Source organism: Seriola aureovittata, chromosome 18, assembly GCF_021018895.1.
Source record: "Seriola aureovittata isolate HTS-2021-v1 ecotype China chromosome 18, ASM2101889v1, whole genome shotgun sequence".
Classification (NCBI taxonomy): Eukaryota; Metazoa; Chordata; class Actinopteri; order Carangiformes; family Carangidae; genus Seriola; species Seriola aureovittata.
The window spans coordinates 7,808,278-7,832,924 of NC_079381.1; the positions used below are offsets into that span (position 1 = coordinate 7,808,278).

At 39.5% G+C, this 24,647-nt stretch overlaps 2 protein-coding genes across 7 annotated transcripts in view; one reads left to right on the forward strand and one right to left on the reverse strand.

Annotated features, from left to right (window-relative positions):
• Positions 1-404: 404 nt before the first annotated feature.
• The window catches only part of musk (muscle, skeletal, receptor tyrosine kinase), a 34,665-nt gene continuing 10,422 nt past the window's right edge, over positions 405-24,647 (reverse strand). Inside the window, exons 7-17 of the mRNA XM_056404347.1 lie at positions 23,734-23,893; positions 23,259-23,265; positions 21,405-21,668; positions 21,085-21,278; positions 20,424-20,447; positions 20,183-20,271; positions 15,523-15,697; positions 9,151-9,337; positions 8,873-9,064; positions 6,688-6,836; positions 405-3,672 (exon numbers count right to left, since the gene is read on the reverse strand). Coding sequence (XP_056260322.1) covers positions 2,969-3,672; positions 6,688-6,836; positions 8,873-9,064; positions 9,151-9,337; positions 15,523-15,697; positions 20,183-20,271; positions 20,424-20,447; positions 21,085-21,278; positions 21,405-21,668; positions 23,259-23,265; positions 23,734-23,893 — 2,145 coding nt within the window. The 3' untranslated portion in view covers positions 405-2,968. The remainder of the gene's footprint in view (positions 3,673-6,687; positions 6,837-8,872; positions 9,065-9,150; positions 9,338-15,522; positions 15,698-20,182; positions 20,272-20,423; positions 20,448-21,084; positions 21,279-21,404; positions 21,669-23,258; positions 23,266-23,733; positions 23,894-24,647) is intronic.
• Positions 10,256-14,947, forward strand: LOC130186961 (uncharacterized). 6 transcript variants are annotated; one of them, XM_056404344.1, is made up of 6 exons: positions 10,256-10,619; positions 11,876-12,456; positions 13,037-13,307; positions 13,558-14,371; positions 14,472-14,594; positions 14,688-14,947. In XM_056404344.1, the coding sequence occupies exons 1-3, from the start codon at positions 10,544-10,546 to the stop codon at positions 13,223-13,225; spliced, it is 846 nt and encodes a 281-aa protein (XP_056260319.1). In that variant the 5' UTR covers positions 10,256-10,543; the 3' UTR covers positions 13,226-13,307; positions 13,558-14,371; positions 14,472-14,594; positions 14,688-14,947. The 6 variants fall into 6 exon arrangements, with proteins under 6 accessions (XP_056260319.1, XP_056260318.1, XP_056260317.1 ...); XM_056404343.1 differs by having other exon boundaries at positions 13,558-14,166; positions 14,283-14,371; positions 14,472-14,947; XM_056404342.1 differs by having other exon boundaries at positions 13,558-13,654; positions 13,765-14,371; positions 14,472-14,947.

Sequence of the window (24,647 nt, forward strand, 5' to 3'; positions counted from 1 at the left end):
TAATTTTTTCAAACTTTCCAAACCTCCCCAAAAAATGATACAACTGATTTGATGAGATGAATCATACTCTTTGTGATGATTAAAGTTACCTTAATGTGTAATTTTGTAATATTTGAGTGTCTTGTTAAAGATATTTTTTCTGACCTATGCATATGAGGAACATTACTTGGTTCACATTGATCATTTAGTGAAAGTGACTGCTAACCTGTTGTGACTGGTTAGCCTATCTGAAGCCGCCTTAAGTTAAATCACAACACATACAGCATATTCAGCTGTGGATTTTCACATTTTTCACATAAATTTCCTAAATTTAAAACATATATTTTCAGCAGGGGATGCATGGACATCTTGTACTCATCCACTCCACAAACTACTGCAATTTTTTACCAGATCTGAAACACAAACATGTTTAATAATTCCGTTTATTTGCAAGCAATACAAAGAAATACAGTATCATACTTGTATGTGTGGTGAAAATTGTATCATTTATGTAACAAATAACAAACGTCACACCATATTTAAAAAGAAATAAAACATGTCTTTCATCTGAAAGGCATTTCATCAATATGACAACATCATTATGTTCTCTCATTTCATATTAATCTCTTAATTAAATACATTCACAAGACAAATTAAAAGGAAACAAAAACTGCTTTGTGTAATCCACATGACAAAAATGACTGATGATACAAGAGATGTTGATGCTGCATGTGCTCATACTGTGTCATAACACATTAATCAAATTTTACACAGTTGAACCAGAAGAAAGTTTGATGTGTAAGAGAGAAGTTCTGTCTTTGTGAGAGCCAATTAAAAATGTAATCATTCAGAGGGATATATTTAGTCATTCTGAATGAGGATATTTTTTCACATAAAAGGACAGTTTGGCCATTTTTCACTCACTAAAGATTCTATCTTAAGAAACGGAAATGAATCCGGCTAATGAAGTTCTGTAAAATTATGATTAAACAAATGTGTGTGTCTGTGTTTCAGTGAGAGCCTTACGGGCGATGATGACGCAAGTCGGAAGAATTCATTAATAAAACTTGAAACAAATTTTACCTGTGCCTGCTGTAATTTTCTTATATCAAACTCTGTGTGTCAAAGACTCAAAAAAGTGTGGTTAACAACAAAAAAGACAAAGATCAACAACAACATGATGAAGAAGAAAGAAAAAAAATTTGTATATCAGAGGAGGCTGGTCCATGGGGGCAGAGGAGGGCAGGATGCCTCAGCTATCCAAGCTGGACCCACGGCAGGCGTTTGGTGGCAACATCTTAATATATTTGCTATAGAAGTATATTAATTTTGTTGCTAAAGACTCTTCTAGTCAACCATGTTGAATTTCATCTTCCTCTTCTTTCTCCTTCAGGCACAACCATCATGCTTTTTTTGCCATTTAACATCCTTAATATTTTTTAACGATTCTTTCATCATTGCAATGATGCCATTGTTTTACTGTTAAATTTTCATTGAACAAAAATAAGTAGAGATTAGTAGCCAGCCACTGTAAAATAACACGACACCGTGGGTTTGCTTCCCTCTTGTCCTCCCAATTTTTTTGAGTCACCAGCTGCCTCTGGAATATACATATGAAGAATGCCCATAAATGGAATAGCAACGTTTCTATAAAAACAATCAACAGCACTGGATTAAAGTGATTGTGTGCCACTGTGGAATTTGCTAGATGCGACTATAAGAAGAAAAAAATGTTTAGTTACTATGAAGTGTTAACTGTCGTGTTCCATTCAATTTCTAACCTTAATGTTCAGTTGTCAGATTTAATAACACCTTGACAGTTCAAAATGAAAAAGAGAAAAAAATCCCAAATAATTCTACATGCAATGGATGAAGCACAACATTTTTTAAATGGTTTGGGGTATAGCTGCATGGTTAGTGGCTTCAAGTCTTCAAAGGTTAAGGCTCTGGGGTTGGGGTTAGAGTCATGTTCATGTGCTGGCAAAGGGTCCTGAATTAAAGACGTAAGTAATACACAAATGTAATAAACTATAACAGGTGTTAGTAATACACTAAGTAGCATATTCCTGACGTCATCATGTCATATTTGCATTCAGCTTAGTGTCAGCCAGTTTAAGCCCTTTATCTGTTTGTTTCTCTCTTACTCTCTGTGCTCACATATACAGTAATTTAATACATTCAGATTTCCAATAAAACTGTTCTCATTTACATGTTTTTCTGTTTCTGTTGTCAGACAATTGAAAAAGTATGAAATAGTGACTGAAATGCAACCCATCAAGACCACATGTTTACCAGCAGTCAACTCCAAGCTGCTGCTCTGCTGCTGCTAAAATCCTGATTTTATGTTTATAAAAGGACACCAAACACATAAGTTAATGGCAAAGACTCTGCTGTGATTTCAGCCATATTTACATGTAAAATGATCACTCAGAGAGAAAGTTAGAAGTGACATAATATCTTCCTTATATAGTCTCACACAGCATACAGCCTTAATCCGGGTAACAAACTGCTGCTCTGTCTCTCTGTCACTCACTGAACAGAGTAGACAGAGCTGGCCTCTCACTTACAGGGCAATCCTGGCAAGTGTCTTCTATAGAAAATAGTCACGGTTTGTCCAAAAAGTTGCTAGATTTGTTGCCTGATGCTTATAGGTGCATAAAAATTAAAACTGCTGTCAAACCTCAGAGCAACAGCCAATGGGAAACACTCGGCCAGCCAATAGTGTAACTCACTCATTCACTCACTCATTCATTCACTCACTCACTCACTCACTCACTCACTCACTCACTCACTCACTCACTCACTCACTCACTCACTCACTCACTCACTCACTCAGGAAATTGGGCAAGGAAAAGGCTGAAGTTACTTTACGAAGTATTCAGTATGTGCTCAGGCTCAGTGTCAGAGTTCATTTAAAGGCACTAAATCACTATATAACTCATTGTTTTCTTGCACAGAGACAGATGTATTTTTGTGAAAATGTCCCAGGTTAGCAGTCAGGCTCAGGGTCAGCTTCATTGATGCTTAGTGTGTTCAGATGCATACGCTCCAGTATCCGATGTATACTACTGAAGCTGGGCCTATCTGATGGGTGTGTGCTCCAACAAAGCCTCATCAGATTGTACAGCTCCAGGGGACAGTTCTCAGGGCAGGAGAGGATGTGACCATCCCTCACATAGTAAATAACCTCTTCATGACCCATACCGTAGTACGGTTGCATCCCATGGGAGAAAATCTCCCATAACACCACACCATAAGCCCACACGTCCGATTCAGTAGTGTAGCGGTTGTAGAAAATAGACTCTGGGGGCATCCAGCGAATGGGGATGGCATCATTCTCATTGGCTTTGTAGTAGTCAGCCGAGTAGATGTTTCTGGAGAGGCCGAAGTCCGCGATCTTCACCACCATCTCCTCCCCTACCAAACAGTTCCGGGTCGCGAGGTCACGATGGACGAACTTGCGCTCTGATAGGTAGGCCATTCCTCCGGCAATTTGCTTGGAAATTGACAACTGCTCAGTACAGGAGAGAAGTCCCGCCTCCACCTCAGAGGAGAAGCTGCGACCCGATAGGCTGGCGTGGCTCAGGGTGTGCACTGACTGGGTCGGAGATCGACGACGCAGGAACTCATTGAGATCACCGTTGGCCATGTACTCGAACATCAGACACATGGGTTTACCCACCGCACACACACCTGGTGAAAAGGAGATACAGGTGGTTTTATTTTATGATCTATGACATACAGAATGTATAGGTAAGCATGTGTGCTGTGCATTTTCCCACCACAGCGAGAGCAAGCACAAATAGTTAGCCACATAAACACATCAGTGACATCATTAAATCACACATACACAATGAGTTCATTCACGATAAAAGGTAAATATATATCCAGCCTAGACATAAACACAGACGAAACCATCATGATGTGTACATGCTCACATATAAACTTTCAGGCATAGAGGATGTACAGTCTGACATTAGTAGGCCTGTGATGTAGAAAGTGTTTTTCTAAATTCACCTTGTGTTCTTCTGAGCCTGTGGAGCAATTGAAGAGAATTTCTAAAATTGGGAATGTTATGCCGTTGCACTTCTTATGAATCTAAGTTGTGATTAAGGGAACTTACAAATAACATTCTTTAGGTTTACCAAAACCTGAAATTCTGTGTGTATTTGGAAGCTTCCACAACTGAACTTGTTTGCATTCTTGATGTGGAAAGAAAGTGTTTTGATATATTATTTAAAAAAAATATTAATTTATATTAATATAAAATCTTACCGCTGCAAATGTTTACACTGACTAAATTCATTCTACTTTATTTATTACTTATTTACTTTACCTCTATAAAAGAGTGGCTGTCTGCTTGTTTATTTATGCATTCCTGTAAATGCTTCTTTGCAATGTGCACCGCTTAGAGGAATTAGAGCACACACTGTTAAGACTGTGCAGAGCCCCAACAGCCCCACAGAAGTTGTAGATGTGCCATACGTGTAACCTGGCATTCGCAAGCATAACACAAGACTTCAGTTCTTTAAAGCTCTGCGGAAAAAATGTATAACAAATGACCAGGTTTGCCAAAAAGAAGAGAAATGCCCCACTGGAGTCAGACAGTAGTTTCAGTTTCTTTTCCTACAGGCAACAGTTTGAGGAACTGCAGATCTTGTCCATGTTCTTTCCAATACAGTGCATGACTAGTGCACTTTATGTGGTTAGCGCAATGAAATGTATTGAGTCATAATGGCTAGAATCATAACTTTGATTGACTGTATTTCATTGCTTCTGTTTCTATGTGAAACATGAATCAGAACCTCACTGACCCGCTGGTAAGAAGCCCAGTCACAACGAGCTCTCAAAGTCAACTCAAACACACTGAACTGTGTTTTAATTCCTTGTGGAAATCCCCAAGTTCCCCCGAAATACCAAATATGTCAGGTTGAATTTGGGGAAGTGTTTATAAAACGATATGAATATTTCCAACTAATGGAATTGTGCAGCCTTTAAAAACACAGAGTGAATGGTTTAAATGTTTGACCATGTAAACATCATTAAGCTTCAACAAACAGCTGGAACAAATAAATGAAATGTATCACGTTTCATTGTGGTATTCTAACAAGCATCAGTCAGCAAGAAGCTGCACATTCACATTTGCTAATACTGTTTTCTACTGGAAAGTTTATCTTCTAACTGTGATGTCCAATTCAGCAACAAGAACATGCAAACATGGAGGCTCGGAGGTCATGTTCAGTTAGTTCATGTCCTGTGTGTCACAGAGGACGAGCTCTGGTTACTGCTCCCTGGGTTAGGGGCCTGTAATTTAACAGTAATAATGATAATGTTTCACTCCATCGCTAAATATATAGAACACAGAGGCCCCATCCTGCAACAAAGTCATGACATGCGGACATATGGTGTCTCTACTTTTGACACACGTTACCGATGATGCATATATTTTTACACATGATTTGCGATGTATTATTAGTCCAGAGGGTAATTTGAGGTTAACTAAATAATCTAATCAACTCCAGTTACATGAGCACCTGAGGCTTTGACGTTAGTGTGTCACTCTCCGGTTGAGTCATCCAAAATGAATGTCACTCAAAACTTTACAGTTGTTTCATACACCTCTGATTTTTTTTTTTTCTTCTGCAGTGGTGAATGTTGATTTAAAAATATTTCTCAAAAACCGGTGCTGTAAAATGGACCAAAGTAAACAAACTTTTTTTTTTCAGCGCAGTCAATCACCAATAGCTCTGTTTACTCACTGACAGTGACAAATAGCGCGTGTTTGCATCTCTCGAAGTATGTTTGCATGCGAGCTGCTTGTACTAGATTAGAAAGGTTGTATTAGTGTAGATAAACTTTAATAGAGGACATTTGTTTTACTCAGGGCAACAAAGGCACATTAGTTGTCAAGCAACATTTGTTTACTGGCAAACAGTCCTGTCAGGATGACTAGTGGTTTTATAGTACTATAGTGAACAAGATCAGAGGAGAGTGACTTCATCAGGAGCATTACAGCCTGTTTGGGAACTGAGACCTGAATTTACAAAAAAAAGCCCTTTATTTTCACATGATTTGCTAATTGTCACAAAGATATTTTGGTTGCTTTTGTATGAATCACTCCTCATTCAGGTTAAACATTTATCTCTCTTTAAGGTTATTTACAGGTTTAATATGTGCAAGTAAAAATGATTTTTGAAAAAACAAAGCGCTACTAGAAGATTAAACTCACCATAAACTACATAGACTTAAAGAAGGGTTAGATTTTATGTGTTATGTAAAATGGATCATTTTGTTGTTGTGTACGAAGGATTGATTTATGGTCTATTCCCTTTGCTGTGATGAGGGTGCTAAAATGGTAAAATGTGACAGATTAAAGATTCAATTATCCAATGGGACATTTTGGACATGCTGACTGTTTATGCTAAGACAGCCCTTCTGTTACTGTGTATTTAAGGTTGATGTAATAATGTCCATTGCACTTTATCTCTTTATTTTCTGCCTTGTTTTGTCTTTTTTTTTAGTCTCTTGTCCCATTTCTTTTCTTCTCTCTTTCTGTGTTTCGACATCTGTTTTATCCCTCAAGCAAACAAACTGATCCAGAAGTTGTACAACGTAAAATCCAGATGTGAGTTCAGCATCTTCGGGAAATCTTGTTTTGACCTGCAAACACCGTTTCTCTCACAAACTCACACGCACAAACACACTAACCTAGGAGTCGCACGATGTTCGGATGGTCAAATTCGGCCATGAGCGCTGCCTCTCTTTGGAAGTCATTCTGCATGTCAGCTGAGGCCTCCTCCTTCAGCATCTTCACAGCCACCATCGTGAAAGGCTCCAGGGGCAGCAGACTTGGCGCTCTGCAACAACAAGAGAGACACTGAGGATTGTAAATATGTAACTGCAGAATACAATGCATTCTAGTATAGTGGGGTTTTTGGTGATGCATCAGACAGACTTCTGTGACCATGTGTTTTGAATGTGTCTCCCAACAAGCAGCCCAGCATAACAGCGCCACTGTATTATTGCAGTGTACTATAAAAGTCAGCCGCTTGAAGGGAAACACATACACATACATACATTCACACAACAACTTCCTGTGTTGCTCCCTACAGGGTTTGTTTGCCCCTGTCAACATGTTGTTTCTCAGTGCAGATATTTATATATAGTGTGTACATGCAAAACTACACACACATATGGAAACAGTCATTCACTGTCACACACATACTGTACATTCACACACAAATTGGGGAAACTACAGATTGAAGCCCATCTGTCAAGGAAGAAGTTATTTACTCCTTGGGTCTATTTTGGTCTCTGTGAATGTTGTGTGTGTGTGAACATACGCAACCAAACGCATGTGTTGCCTGTGCAAGTACATGAGTCTTTATTTGTCCTCTTGAGTGCTTGTGCATACAAGAAAAATGTCTTTTGTTTATAAATGTCTTTTAATTGGTCATGTATGCAGGTATGAGTGTGTATGTGTGCGTTTCTGCTGCTGTATTTCTACCTTTGTGAGACCAAATTTGAGTTTTAGACTAGAAGAGTGTGTGTGTGTATGTTCCCAGGGGTGTCCGTGTACCGCAACATTCCAGTTTTCACTGAAGGATTAGCAGCTGGCCAGAAGGACATCTCACAGACCTGGTTAGCTACACACTACCGGTGCTACTGTTAAAAAGCCACAAACTATTATATATATATATGTACATTTATATATATATATATATATATATATATATATATATATATATATATATATATATATATATATATATATATATAGTGCTGTGCTGTATGTTCTGTACCCTGTTTTATCTGTTGTGCTCCACCTATTGGCACTGGCTCTATGCGGAGACAGTTTATGGCATGATGGACAATTAATGATTGTTCGTTGTCTGCTTCTGTATTATAGCCCAGTGAATATTGCAGTGTAAACACAATAGGAAATACTGAAATTCTCATACTTCCCTGGATGAGTCATCTAATTGAAAGTTGTTAGTCTACTGTGAAAACAAGTCATCACAATAATCTGTCTATCGTAAAGATAAAAAATGATATTAAAAAAAACAAACATTTTCATGTAAATCAACACGGCTGCTCTTCATGGGACTTCTCTCTGAGGCATCTTACCCCTCCTCTGTGTGAAAATCTGTGTTTCTTGTTTGTGTCAGTTACAGGGCCCCGATCAGAGACATTACAGGGGTGAGACGGTTGTGAGACTTGAGTGGGAGGAGATCAATTCTGATTATGCTGAGTCTCACAAGGTTAGAGAAATTTTCATTTTTCTTCACTTCACTTCCGCTGTCATGACCTACTTAAAGAAATATAATTTAATTGGCTTCAGTGGTTATTAATCATGGATCTCTTGGCTCTCTTTTATTATAGACTTCTTACAGCTACCTTTCAAGTCCAAAATATATAACTTTTTATAAATCCAACTATTCTATGACCAAAGTCTGGTATTTCATCTGATTACAGAGATTAGTTTGAGACACATGTGTGTTGCTGTGAACAGGGTCAGTGTGCAGTGTAAGTGACACCGGTAGCAGCTCTCCTTGTGACTTTGTGAATGACGCAGCAGTTCTCAGAATGACCAGTGGCCTTGTTTAGCCACTCTACCCGCCCACCCCACCCCCCTACCTCTCTTTGAATCCTGTCTCACCCCTCTATCATGTTAGCCCCTGGCAGTGATTATGATGATGACGACATTACAGTATTAAATATTACTCTGAGTAATGTAATATTGCAGGCAAATGTTCCTCTTTCTAAAATCTCTCTCACATTTGTGGTCAATCTCTTCTTCTCTCCCTTTACTACCCAGTTGCATAGTTACCTGCTTTCTATATCAATTTCTCCTCTCTTCCCCTTTTCCCTCTGCCTCATCTCCCCCTCTCACCTGGCTTGGAAAACACGTCCGAAGGCTCCCTCTCCAATATCTCTAACATATTGAATATTATTTCGTGGGTACTCGAGGGCCAGTAGCTTTGAGTTCAGCAACAAAGGAACCCTCTGGTACATGGGGTTGGGGTGGAGTCGGTCCAGCAGGAGCTCTGACGGAAGAGCACTAAGCGTCGGGGTCTCCATCACTCTGTTGAGAGAAAGAGGATGAGGTAGGAATAGAAAGATGGATAAAAAACCTTGTGCATCTTGTCTTATTTTTTTTAATCTATATACCTTTTACGGTTCCTCCACTGCTTCCTCCGTCTGCAGCAGGCAAGGATGATGATAGTGAGGAAGACTGCAGCTGCAATTGCAGTCAGTATGATAACAATGACAGACATGGAGTAAGCTGGTGATGATATAGTGGTTGTGGGAGGAAGACGGGGTGTCTGATGGGGGCCCGCAGACTCTGGCTTCATCACTGACAATCACAGAGACAAAGTCAATATCAAGGTGTTATGCTGTCCTTCTATAAACTGTAGTCTAGAAAGGTTATCTTGATTGCAAATGAAACAATCTCACTTAATTTATCAATGCAGGAAAGCCACTAGACTTAAACTTATTTGTTTGTGTATTTGTTATAATATTATATTTGGTGTTAAAGGATAAGTCTGGGTTATTACAACTATGGTCTTAATTTTTGTAGTTATGGCCATTATTTATTTTTTTTGAATGTTAAGATTTAGCCAGATTATTTCATACATAAATCCAAAAGTGAGCATAAACAGAAATTTGGAAATAATCACCAATGCACAAGAAAACTGCATGTGCAACAATTGGACATAGGCCCATCACCACACTGTGCAGACATGCATGCAACTTTCTGCATACAATGGGATTCACTATATTATTCAACACCGATGAACAAAGAAAGTGAGTAAAAATAAACCATTAGTTTGGCAAATACTATACTTCATTAGTAATGACAGATTAATTTTTATTAATACTTTTTTAGGGCCCCTATCAGTCACAGTCCTTTAGAACTGACCCAACCCCAAGGCACCCCCCACCCCACTGCTGCACTTGTAATAATAATTATAATTTTTATTTATAAATCAAATAATACTTTAAAAAAAATATAACTGGCCATTTATTTATTTATTAAAATTAAATACATTTACTTTAAGAGACACCTTAGTAATTCCAACACAGTGGAAATAACGGATGTCTATTTTCAAAAAAATAAAAAATGAAAAAAATTATTTTTTTTTTAAATTTTATTTTTCAATTAATTTCTCTGTCAAAAATAATGAAAAAAAGCCCATCACAAATTTTCAGCGGGAAAGGGGACTTATTCAAGTTGTAGCAATGATGACGCATTGATTTAATAAAAATAATAACGATAATAAAAAAAAAAAATAAATAATAATCCTAATACGAGTGTAATGTGGTAGTTATGGTGATGACTGACGTAACCAGCCGCTTACTATAAAAGCACATTCTCGAATTTTTAACTTCATTCTGCACCTGAGCTTGACTGACGGGAGGTGAAATCTCGACAAGTGAAACTCTTTTACTGTGACCAAGTGTTGACTTGTTAAAAAGTGAAAACCCACAACTAAGAAAACATCTCTAATAAACTTCTGATATCTGGAAGTAAGAAAGCTGCTCTGGTAGTGAGGACGGCATGGCCTTCTCTGGTTTCCACCGTGAGAAACAACTGCTGACCATCGGCATCCTCCATCTGCTGGATGACCGCTATGGTAAAACACAATAGACCACTGCTTTGCTCTATAACATTATTAATTGGAGCATAAAAAACTATTTATTAATACATTTAACAATAAACAAATCTAGTATGCGTAAAATATGTGGGCTATTTTATATTTTTTGGTTGATTTTTGTGAGAAAAACGTGTTTTTTGAGGGAGGACAGGGTCGTCGAATTTAACATTGAAAGTATAGGGCCAAGATGGCGACCGGGCCATTTTTCATAAAATGCTAAAACTTTTGTATGTTCCACGCACCATGGAGACGACGTCGGGAGTTGGAACGAGCAAGAGACAGGCGTCTGACGTAAGTGAGGCAAACCTGGGCCCGTTGTGTATCTGTGGATGACTGAGTTAGCATGTGTTAACTGTTAACGCTGGACTGAAATATCCAGACAGTTAGACAATAACCTTCGTAACTGAAGTGTAGAGTCCACCAGCAGTATAATCAACAAGATAAAAAAATGATCGGTCTGCGCGGTAATGTACTTTAACCTTTTGTCTGGAATATAATGCTCTTAACATGATGTAAAGAGGAGAGGGGTTAGTCAACAATCTCAACAGAGCTTCACCATTTATAACATTAAATATTTGTAATGCATTTTAATGGATTATTCCAGCAGGATTGTGACTTTACTTTGGTTAAGTTTGATAAATCAAGAAACAAGTCGACTATATTTTCTCGAAAAATCCTTATGGGAAACAGACTTGCTAGTGCTTGGGGCATTAGTCATTCTCAAATCTCTGCACAGAACACCAGTCAAAATATGTGTTTTTAAATATGATATGAATAGATGATTAATAAAGTTTAAGCTACTTCAATTTGGAATTACTAAATTATTAATCATTAAACAAGTCTGGACCATGACTGTGGTCTCACTGTGAAAGAAGCATTTCCATGGTGAAAAACACCATCTATTACATTTTATAGTAATAGTGGCAGGCAATCCATTTAAATGATGTTTAAATCACGACAAACTAATATATGTCACTCATACCAAGAGCCAAAATCTGTTGGTTAAATGTCATGTTTTGTCTTAACACTATCTGCTTCGTAAATGTATGGTAATGTATTTTTAGATGGTGTGATACAGAGGCCACATGATTCATGCTGGACTTGAACCACATGACTAATCTGTCCATAAATTCTGCTGTGACTGTGCTTTTAAGTCATATTTTAACTTTAATTAATCCAATCTCGTCATCCTAACTAATGTAACTAATGTTTTCCTTCTCGTTCTTCTCATTTAGCTGACCTGCCTCGGCCAGGACGAATCCTCCAGCTGATTGTAACCAACCTGAGGAACCGTCCGCTGAGCAGCACAAACATTGAGTCCATGAGGGACTTCATCCTTAGCCTGTATCACAACCTCATCACAAGCTCAAAGGACTTCCCCGTCATTCCATTTAAGGGAACTTTCCGCTCTCGCCAATTAGCCACGCCCTTTGATGAGGTGGCGCAGGAGCGCGTTGAAAACACAACACCATCTCCTCCAGTGGAGGGACCATCAGGTCTGATGGCTCCTCCTGCAGCCTCCCGCTCTGTTACTTCACCAATACTGACTCCAGTTCTTCCTGAGAAGACAGATCCCGGAAGACTGAAGGCTGACCGCAGAAACTACGTCCGACGCATTGAGTTTGATGACAAGACTGTGACCAGAGTCATTTCGCCTGTGTACCGCTCTGAAAGCACCGAGCTGACAAACCGGTGGAGGGTGAGCGACTACAGTGCAGACGGACAAGTTCTCATGTCTGTGCTCTGCAAGTTTGCCAAAGAGTCTACATGGTGTGCCAGGACACAGATGAAGAAAAAGAGGAAGGACACTGAAGAAGTGAGCAGCAGCAGCACTCTGTCTCCACCTAAAAAGCGCCTCAGAGTGTGATGAGATGGTCCAATAGTTCTCATGAACAAACCAAGACATCCAGCAGTTCCTGGAGGACCTCTGTGATATTTAACCTGCTGCAGCTTTTGATCTGTGTCTTCTACATTGCACATGGCTCAATAATCAATTTAGAACTCACAGGCCTGAAGGGATGCCTGGGAAATGTGACTGACAATTTTTGTGTCCTGCGTCTGGCAGGTTAACTAAAGGGACTATTTTTACTCCTCAGAGCTAGCCCGAGCGTTTGGCCGGGCTGGCGAGGCTCCTGGTAGCGTCTTGCACCGGGTCCCATATGGACATCCTGCACCATATCAAGCATATGCCTGGCTGAGGAGTAAATATTGTACATATGTAAATAGTTGTAAATAGATCATCATGCTTGTGGTGCACAGGTCAGTGTTTTCAGTGCGTCTTGCACTGGTGCTTATTGCACCGTTCTTTATTTCTTTGAGCTGGCCTGTGTGTCTGACATGATGGAAAACATGAATGAAGGTCATAAGTGTTTTTGATCAATATCTTTAATCAACAGGGAAAATCCCAGCTTCATGGACAGAGTCAGAGTTACAACATTACTGATCCACCAATGACTGGCAGGACAAACTGGAAGAACAGACTGATAGAAGAAGGAGGAGAAGACAGAAACAGCTTGACGGAAGCAAGTGATGCTGTTAACTCCACCTGCACTTCTCTGCCAGTTAACTCCACCAGCCAGCAGTAGACAGAGTGAGGAACACTGATCTGTTTGTGAAGAATAGAAACCTGGGAGTCAAGATGTGTGTGACTCAAGAATGAACGGATTGGTAAGTAGTCCTTTACAGTGTTGTGTTAATGGTGTAGTAGCTCATTGTAAATACTACATTATGGCTCAGTAATGACACAAATGTGCAATAAACTAAAGTTAATGTCCCTACTCAGCTAAATATATTGTCTTTATGGTGTAGTGAGGCTTGTAATGTACAGTTTTAAATAAGAGTAGTGACAGGTGATTCTGAAATGATGTCCCAAATATAACAAACACCTCAAAGTATTAACTGTTTCTTCTCTCATCAGCTGTTTGTCTTCAAGAGAAGAAAAGAGACGACACCAGATGAAACAAAATGAGAATAGAAAAGAAGAAAAGAGGGGACACCCTCACAAAAAAAGATAAGTACACAGTTATTTAATGTTACCATCAGAAATATTGATCAATATTTTTTGCCATTTACTCTACTGAAGTTATTAACTAATATTCTCCCTTATCTTTCATTCGTCTTTTAGAGAAAGAGAAGAGGACATGAAATTATACAAAAAGATAAATATACATTTATTCTTATTCATTTTAAGTTATTACCAGAATTATTTTACGGTTAAATATTTCTTCTGGTTGCTGGTGTTGTTTAGTAACTGTTGTCTCCCTTTGTTTGTCATTTGTCTTTCAGAGAGAAGAAGAAACAAGTCAGGGCCAAGATGAGACAGCAAGAAGACAGCATGCATCGTTAACCCTCTCATTAAAAAAAGATAAATATATATTCATTCTATTTTAATAATTAAAATTTAAATGAAAATTCATCATTTTCTCTTTTCTACCTGCTGGAATTATTAACTTTTTCCCTCTTTTCTGTCATTTGTCTTTTACAGCGAGAAGAGGAGATGAGACAGCCATCTCATCAACAAAGATAAGTATACATTCGGTCTTTGTTATTATCAGAGTTTCTATTTTGTCTATAGGTCTAATGTTTGTATCATTGATAAAATGATTAACTATTATTCCCTCTTATCTGTCGCCTGTCTTTTAGAACGAGGACAGGAAACGACACAAGGAGGAAACAAGAAAATAACCAGACGAGACGAAATTCACTGTGAACCTTCTCATTTCAAAATTTAAGTATATATTTATTCTGTGATATTATCAGAATCACTGCTCTGCCAAATATTTTAATAATGATTAATATAAGTTGTTAACTGTTTGCCCTCATCTGTTTCAGGCAAAAGGAAACGACACAAAGAGGAAAAGTGACCAGAGGAGACAAGAAGAGAGGAAACACTATGCACTGTGAAGCCTCTTATTTACAAAGATAAGAGTTTCTTATTTTTACTTATAAGAATAGGTACACATTTATCAATTTACTGATACGTACTGTATATGCTCACCAGGTTGTTGAGGTTATAATTCCCTCTTGTCTGTCTTTATGTATTTCTAGTGAGGACAATCAGCTCTAGATGTCTCATCTGCAGCAGCAGCCTCAGTCTAGACGTCTAACAAAGTCTGCAAATGTGCAAACTGTTACAGCTGTTTTACAGGGCAAAATTACAACCCCTCTGGGTAAATTACCTCTTTTGTTCAACCCCATTCAAGTGAACAGTAACATTGTCACAAATGTATCCCTCTGACATGTAGTATGTCTCATGAACACATCTTAATGTCAAGCTTTGTGTTAATAAACCAATTTTCAAAGGACAAGGTACAGTGTGTATTGTATTGATTGTATTTTATGGGGTTGCCATGGGGAATTTTACTGTTCAATGAACATTCATTTTTATTTACATTACTGTAATACATCTGACGATGAAAGTTCGTATGAAATACACGTGTTCTTTGCCTGACAAGGGTACATTTAGAGTAAATGGTCAAAGGGCTGATAGATTATACTGTTTTCTCCTCCAGTTTAATTTGCACAATAAAGAGTTCCTTTTTTACTTTAAGTCGAACTCTGCACTTGACTTGTTGAGTACAAGAGTTGTCTGTTTTACCAAATGGGACTGGCCAGAACTACAAAAATAACATGTTGTAACAAACTGGAATTAGACATTAAAAGCACCAAAACAAAGCATTCAGTGGCAAAATAGACAAAGGTTTCCGCAGTGAATTTTGGTCATTTCCATCACTGGTAATGAGGTATTTCCTTGGTCAAAACGTGTTGAAATGCCTTGACTGTAGTGTGTTCTCAACCTGTTAGCTACTAGCTACTGCAGTAGCGTGCTATCATAGGTGTGGTGACAGGTGACCGAGGTACAAAAGACAGCAGAGGACAGTACCTGATGCTGTATTCGCTTCCCCACACTGCAGCACGGTGCAGTACTCCCAACGAATGTTGGGATTTGAGGTGTAACACCAGGGCTTGTCGCTGATTCCTCCTGGGTTCCTACAGTGGTTGTCTGAGTTCCTCAACTCTGGAATGACATCCACAGACAGGCGGTGCTGGTGGGGAACCTACATGACAAGACAGAATGATACAGAAGAAAAAGACATAAAGAGGATCAACAAGGAGAAGAACTTTAGTTGACCTTTTCTCAACTGAGCTGTAAATATAATCAGAAATGTAAAAGCAGGATAGAAATGGGGAACAGAAGAGGTTGAGTACTGTTAAGAATTGTATTTTGGAAAAGGAGACCTATCTTTGTATTTTGGAAAGTTTGCTACTTCCTATCGTGGTAAGGTGAGGACATCTGGGAGCCAGCCTGTGTCCAGAGGTGTTTTTGAGAAAAACATTATTTGCTCTGTTCTGTTGCTGACCCCGTGCTCAGGAGGGAGGTAAAGAGGAAACAGACTTGACTTGAGGGATCAATTACGTCTGATCAATAAATTTCTTGCCTGTATTTTTTCCTGGAATGTTTAAGAGCTGTTTCGAGCCAATTTTAATGGACAGAGTTTTTACTTTTCACATCAGAAATTAATTTAAGATGGCCTTCCAAATAATTTCAGGGTCCTGTTCAGGGTCTGTAGTGAGGTTACAGTTTAATAACCATCGGTTGTAAAATGTTGTATAATGAGGGACATTAGGGGTTGCACGGTTGTTTCTGCACACTAGAGTGCCAACTCAAATACTGAACATCTGGTGTCTTCGTGTGTCACGGGCTCTAGTCATCAAAAGAGCAACGATCCAACCTATCCCAAGAGATATGAAGTTATGAGCTGAAAAGGCTGCATTCAACACATGTGCTGTTGAGCAAACTCTTCACATGGTTGAACTCATGAGAAGTCAACCCTCAGGTTGCCAGGAATGTTTAAAAAAACAAAACAACAACAACAACTCTTCATACCTAAACAACAAGTGAGGTCGTTTGTCACTGCCTTCCAAAATAAGCCATTGACTTTTGGCAGGAGATGGAATGAAAGTCTCCATTGTCAAGATCCAACACTTTGTACACCCAACCATCCATATCAGTATCCTCCCTGCAGTTGTTTTGCAGCACTATAACAATGTCATGTTGCTGTACATCCACCTTTGCTTCCACCAAAGGGCGGTCATTATTCTAATGACCACAAGAGGTCGCTTCGCAGGGAAAAACAAAGGCTGCTCTAGATGCTTGAATGGTGAGAACAGCATCATTAAAAACACCAAATGCTTGTTGAACTTTTTCATCACTAAAACAGAGCTACAGCAACATGGTCTGTTTAATTCATTTATAATGTGCCTGGCGGTCTCTGTGCAACATCACTGAGTCTAAGTTTGGCTGCTGTTCCTCTCTATGACTCAGCACAAAACGGGAAACTACATACACTACATATGTGTTGAGTATGTGCTGAACATAAATGTGATTTTCCTATAGGGTCACATATAGTGTGTTGAACATTAGAGTGTTGCGCTCATTTCCTGCAGGACTCATATGTATGTGCAGATTGTTTTATATCCACTATAAAAGCTATGAGTTAAAAGATCTGCTCCATGTTGTGTAGACAGTAAACGACAACTTTAAACTGAGGCATCCCTCTTAGAGAAACAACATTAACTGTGCAAAATATTAGGAACATTTGCTCCTCGTGTGACGAGGAAGGAAGGTGAAAGTTACAGTCTCCTTTAAACAGTAAATCTATATTCAATAGTGATGCAGTGTCATAGATCAGGGAGCACACATATTACAGATCTTTTAAATTATAAAATAACAATCAGAAAAATGCATACACTAAGTCCCTGAATCACTTACACCTTTCTGCTCTTGCAGCTTTGTTATGCTTGGTTGCGTATGCACAGTTAGATTTAGTCTTCCAACACCATGAAGTGAAAACAATGGCTGTAGCATGTTGAAAGCAGAATACTGATCTACTGACTAATAAGCGGATTTTTGGATGAGAAGGGAATTTGACATTTGTGAATTAGAGTCAAATATTAATGAATTGTTTATTAATCAGTATTTGTCAAACACATACTCCCAAAAAAGAATGATGTTGGTTTTAACCTTGAGTGTACCTCACCCAATGAAAAACATATAGGCCTTTTGAGTTCATAATGGTGCAATCAGCTTCACATTGCCCTCTGGGAGAACTGTTCCAGCGGACATTATCCCAATCATGCTATTACTATACTTACAAGAGGAAATGAAAGCTTTAGTGCTGGCCAGGAAGTTAAGAATCATCATCAAAATAATCCCATCATGTTTAACAGCCTACTTTTTGACTTATGTTTGGCCAGCACAACGTATCACAAAATTCCAGCCTTTTCCTGGAAGCAGCACATGCTGCATTCCCTCTTCCTGATGTCATTTTAATCCTGACTATGATACAGAAAATGCATTTTCACCAGAGAGCTGTTTGTTAAACCCTGCTACCCTTAGTTACTGCTGCTGTTCTTGTCATGCTTTCCATTCTCGCATAGTTTACAATGATGGCAGATTTAGCACTTGAAATTCTTCGTAATTTTTTGGACACTGTGGCTCCTTCATGTCTGACAGTGGTAGACAAAAGCAGGCTTTGCATTTCTATCCTCTGACTTTTTAATGTTTGAAGCCGACTCATTTTTAAAACAAGAATTTTGTAAACTTCCCCAAATGTAACTGAGTAGGACAGAGCTGCTAACATTAGCCTAACTCTGGTAGCATTAAGGACCAGGGACAACAAAATGGGGAAATACTCCACAGTGGATATTCTAGATGTGAACAGTGCTTTTCTAAAAAAAAAAAAAGAAGTTTTTCTTTATAGGTAACCTGTAACCCAGTACTTACAATGCAGTAATTCCATTGGCCTTGGAAGTGTATGCTAGGTTAGGCTACTACTAGGTAGTAGGCTAGTTAGCCAGACGTGCTAATATTTGCAGACAAACACTGTTATGTCCATTCCTTACACTTTTGCTCCTGTATTTTTGGTTTGGGAGAGATTAAAAAAAGAAACCACCATCCAAAGTGTATATATGTAGGACTGCACTAACTACAGCTCCATGCACATTGCTTCAACCAACAGAGAAATCGAAAGCTTGACAAGCCTGCCAGATGTTCCGAGGCTGAAATAACAGAAAATTCAGGTGAATTTGCTGAAAATCATTGCTGCCTATTACGCTCTTCTAGAGAATGATTTTCTGAGTTCCTCAAGCTGCAAATGTAGTGTCAACAGTTTGGGGCAAATGTAAATACAGCTGTAGAGGTAGTGTGGTCCCACCAAAATACTTCAACACACACACTCACTCACGAACACACACACAAGCTTCTCAGCCAATGTCAACCAGTAGGAGACAGTTAATCATGTCAAGTGTTTTCAGATTAGAGATGATGTTTGTTGAAGGAGACACAGACAGTCCGTAAGATGATAATAATTCTCCTGCTGTTGGAAACACAAAAACCAGTTAGTTTATGTGTATACATGCGTGTACATTTTTGTATGTTATAGACTATGTTACACATAGGCTAGTAGATATTTCTCAGCATTATGTGATCTAATTTGCACATGGTTTGGGGTGTGTGTGAATGGAAAGTGTATGCCCACATAATGGGGAGAGACACATGTGGAGGAAGGAGAGAAAGAATGTGCTAATATTTGAGAATTTCATAAGAGAGCAAAGGTTCTCTCAATTTCACATACAGTAGACATATTCGTATGTGTGTGTGTGTGTGTGTGTGTGTGTGTGAGAGAGCAACTGTAAAATGTTAAAGTGTGTGTCAGTGATGGTGTATGTGGAACATATGCGTGTGAAAGCTAATTGCTTCCAGAGGCAGGATGTGACACGATGAGCCCCTCCCTCTCTGCTGACCTGGCACACACACACATAGACACACACACACACACACACACACACACACACACACACACACACACACACACACACACACACACACACACACACACACACACACCCACAGCACAGGAGAGTAGTAACAGTTCACCCTCACAGACCCTCTCACTGACCAAATCCATAAAAACATAAAGGGGCTTTTGGGCCACAGGGAGTGTGTGTGTTTGTGTGTGCTTGTGTATGCACTTGTAAGCACTTTTGTGTGTTTTTCTGTTTCAGGTTAGAGGTCAGGAGTGTTTTATATAAAACTGAACATCCACACACAACACATCAGTCACACTTATTAAATGCAGGAATTGATTGTGATGGTAGCCTTGATATCAATCACAACAAATTATTTTAACTTTTTCCATTTATTTTTTGGTGATTGCGATTGACTCGTCATTTATTAGCTATAGTACCTACTGAAGACTCAACCCAATGATGAACCCATACTTTTAAGCATGCAAATAAAGAAAAATTTTGTTCTGTTGGGCAACGAAATTCCAATGAGCGGATACTGCAGTTTTTACATGTTAAACCAATTTTGTTCAATTGTCTGTCCTTTTGGAATTTCAAATTTCTCCCCCATGCTCTGTTTACAAGTGGTTATCTTGTATCTCTACTGCATATTCTAGTTGTATTCAAGTTTATATGTTCTTCACCTGTGAAGTCATGTGACATTGTGCCTTTGGGAACTTATACACACACAATACCTGTTGGCTCCATGGCTGACACGGTATCCCAGACCTCGTCACATTCACACTGCCTTGGTAGAAACGGCCTCTGTCATTGTAACACGTCACTATTGATACCAAACAGAGTGGATGTAGAATTAATATGTTATTTTTTTACAACAAATGTTTAATTACCGATTCATTCATTACGGTATGAGATTAGTACTAATGACTGGAAGCAAATTTATTCGTGTTGCGCTTAAATGTTTTTTATACTTACTTGTAATTTGATCTTTCTTGATGTCTGAAATGTAGAAATGTGCAGATTAGAAAACCTTGAATATGAGGAGGAAGCCAGCTTTTAAGTAATCTGAATAAAAACGATATAATTGAGAAATCAATACAGAGCTGAAGGTGAGTTCAGTACGTTTAAGATTATATTACAGAGCAAACATACACACCACTTTGCTTAGATACTTTACACCAGACACACACACCTGCAGCTGTAAATTTTGGCTCAGTCTAGTTCAACCCTCTTAATGGCTTCATCAGCATCTGCGACTTGCAGTGCAGCAGCGTATCAGGCTCTATTTTGCCTTCAGCACATGAATAATTGCGCCTAGCCAACTCTTGCTTTTACATGTGCTCCGTTTCCTTCCTCCTAACTGCTGTTGTGCTACATTTGCTGTGCTCCAGCTGTTTCTGCAGCACAGAATTAGATTTATCAAACTGCAGTTAAGAAATTCAAATAAAACAAAATGCAAGATGTATCATTAAGTTCGTCTGATGTAGAATAGTTTAGAAAATCCCATATTCTGTTCATGAATAAATGAAAGAAGCGATTTCTCCTACCAAGAAAGAAAGCACAGGATGTTCATTTAGGATTGTAAAGTGAGTTTCTGTTTTGAAACACCAAACTGTCATAGTAAGGGATATCTTACCTACAAAAGGGACATGTGTACAAGCATCAGGGTCTGTGCGAAGACTCGGTAAAGCCTGACAGTTGGGCAGCAGTGAACTGGAAGTGTGGGACCCAGTGACAGAGCTGAACAGCCCAGGCTGGACTGAACTGGTGCTCTCTAGTACCAGCCACTCCTTATGGCAGTACAGCTCCCTTACTGCCAGGCAGTGTTCTCTGTTTTATAAGGGGGGAAACAGATGATGAAGGTCCTTCAACCATGCATTCATTCCTTGATTCATCCATATGCTGCACTGACAAAGTGAAGCAGTAACACAAAGAGCAATGAGAAACATGTGCTACCTGCAGACAGGTTTAGGTGCAGGTCCTAACCCTGATGGGTTGCAGTCAGGGAAGGAGGAGTGGCAGAGCAGTGAGCGTATTGCCGGGCTACACAGCATACTGAGTCCTTCCAGCTCCGACCACCAGCTCTGAACCAGGTACTCCTGCATGTCCTCGGGGTCCGAGAGGGAGGAGTTGAAGAAAACTAGCGAATCATCTCGCAGGACGGTGCGGCAAACATCACCTCGGTAGGCGCTGCAGTAGCCTGCAACACCCTTGTAGAGTCTGTTGGAAGGAGGAACACACACACACACACACACATGCTAATATCCATACATTGGACTGTCAGATGCAATTGCTTGACCATTTGTTAAAGGGTGTTAAAGAGGGCTGGTTATTACCTACTTCAAGGAGGTTTTGTTCATTCGTGTCTGTGTGTTTGTCAGCAAGATTATGCAAAAAGTACTGAACCGATTTGTACCAAATTTGGAGAGGGGTATGAACTGTAGAAGAACTACATTTTGGGGCAGATGTGACTCATTTCCTATGAATTTGAATTTTTTTACTCTGAAGTCTGGTGTATGCTGTTTGACATTTTCCTTAGCTCAGTAAGTGGAGCGAATAAACAAGTGAATGCATACATTTATTCAGAGCATTCAGTCTTTTACTGCTTTGGCTGACTGAACTTTTGTGGAGGTTTGTGCGTAAAAAAAATACTAAGAAATGGTCTATCAATTGAAATATCTTCTTTAACATCATCCAGATGTTGATCATGAAACTGGTTGCAGAGGGTTCATATGAAATTACATCCTGTCTGCCTGCCTGTTGGACTTCCTTGCTGCCTCTTGATAGAACAGGTCAGTCATACGTACTCTTCATAAATCTTCCTGTCTCTGATACTGACTCCCTGTGTTCCTGCCCATCTGTCCGCCTGCTCTTATGTCTGTTAGACTGCCAGCGTGGACACGAGCCACATTTCTTTCTGTCTGCCTCACATCCAAGGTCTTTCTTCTGCCTGCCCGTCAGTCTGACAGCCTTCACTCCACTTTTCTCCCTGCCTGTGTGTGTACACACCAACAGTTACAAACTCCAGATGTCGCCTCTTGGGGAGTTTGGCGCTTCAGCGGAGTTCAAGTCAAACCCTCAAACCTCAAGCTAACCGGTAAATCTATCACCCCCATCATCCCATCGTCTCCTCCTTCTCTTGACTCTCTCTCTTTCTTCTTTGCTCTCTCATTTTTAACATCCTTTAAATATATGGTCCAGATGTGGTCATGAGTTGGCAAATCTTGTAAGTAAACCTGGCCTTTTTGTCTGTCTGAGACCTTTTCTTCATTTTTACCTCAGACATTCTCATCAGGCATCTCAAGGCCAACATTTTTGTTTCCTTTATTCTTTCTTCCTCCTACCTTTCTCTTTTTTTCCTCCCCCTTTCTATCTGCGTCTCCTTCTCTCCTTCTCTCTATAGTTACATAGTCCAGATGTGGTAACAAGGGGTTTTGCTGTGGTTCAGCAAAGTTCAAATTCAACTCACACCATATGGGTGACTGAGAGAACGGCTCCCGCTTGGCATAGCAGGTTTATTGGCAGAGCTAAAATGCATATTGTCTTCAGCTGACCCCAGAGGAAGCAGCACTCAGTGTCTCCAAAAACTGTGCAAACACAAGTGGTTGTGGTGCCCATATAAGATGTAATGACACGCAGCGCACTGTGTAATCATTCTGAGTCAAGCTGGTTCATTTGGGCTGAAACATTTCTCTATAAACTCATTGCATTGTATATGTTACATGGAAATATATACCAGGACACACAAAAAAGTAAATAAATGAAGCAAAGGACACTTCATAGCTGTGAAGCATGGATCATTTCTCTTACCTCCACTCTATGGGGAAGTGGCAGTATCCGGAAGATGTCGGTTGAAGGAGCACAAGCAGGAGGAGAGGGGAGAGGAGCGGAGAGAGACAGATAAAAATCAGTCTTAGTTGGAAAAGAAAACCAAACATGGTCCTTCTCTAGTCAACTCATCGCTAGCTTTGAGGAGACTGAGGGACAACCAGGTGGAAAGACAGTGTGTGTGTGGCCAAGGGAGGAAGGGAGGTGTGTGTGTGTGTTTTTTTTTTTAGGTGACTGTGGTCATGGGGTGTGTGGATGGGTATGGCTGAGAAGTATAAGCCAAATGGGGGGGGGGGGGGGGGAAACAAACAGCTGAAGCCACACAAAACACCATTAATATAACTGGCAGCTAACATAACACAAGGCAAAGCAGGAACAACAACAACTCACAGACACAACAGCCACACAGCTGCCACATTAGAGAAATTAGCTTTCAGTAAGTGATTTTGTAACAGACCTGCGACGGTGACTCTTGCAGTTGCTTTGACGGTGTTGGCTCCAGCACTGTGTCTGTTGGAGGCCAGACAGGTATACAGAGCGGGCTTGTTCACTGTCACTTTAAGAACAGACAGGATCACCTCTCCCACCAAGGTCTCCTCAACCGATGCGCCTGAGATCTAGGAAAAATTAAAACAGCAGAGGTATTTCATCATATGAAAGGAGATATTACAATTAAAGGTGCATTAATCAGTTCTCCCTTTTTTTTTTGGCCACTTGGGGGAGGAACAATACAAGCAGCAAACAGTCACCCATGTTTGGCTTGTTATGGGCTTATAAACGTGATATAGGGAGCATGTTAGCAAACTACTGGCCCTATGGACATCCAGCACTCATGGAGAAACACTCAACATAAATCCAGTTTTGTTGTGGTCTCTATGAAGTACTGAAAAAAAAATATTTGGCTCTTTAGCTGCTAAAATCTCCACTATGTTCTCCAGCAAGTTGCAGACTTTGCCTGTTTGCCATCAAAGCTTTTTTTTAAGCTGAAAATAGTCCCCTGCTACAGCTGGAAACAGGGTTTTCGTGAGCAGTGACACTGAACAAGCTGAAAATGAAAGTAGGAAAATCTCTCTAACTAGAATTCTATTATGACATTGTAGAATTTTGTCTCATTGTGTGTAAACTGCTCACTCGCTGATTATATTTATGTCTCACAGGTGTTGAGTTGATAAAATTAAGTGCATGCACTGTGTCTGGCATTAATATAACCACGTGTAATCATTGAAAAGATTTTAAAATTCCCTGGTATTCACACTACACAGATATAGCCAGATGACACGTGTTTGTTTACAGTTCCTATATTCACACTTACACATATATACAGTTTATAAATGATATATGTGAGACATCTGTAACGTGTGTGTGTGGGAG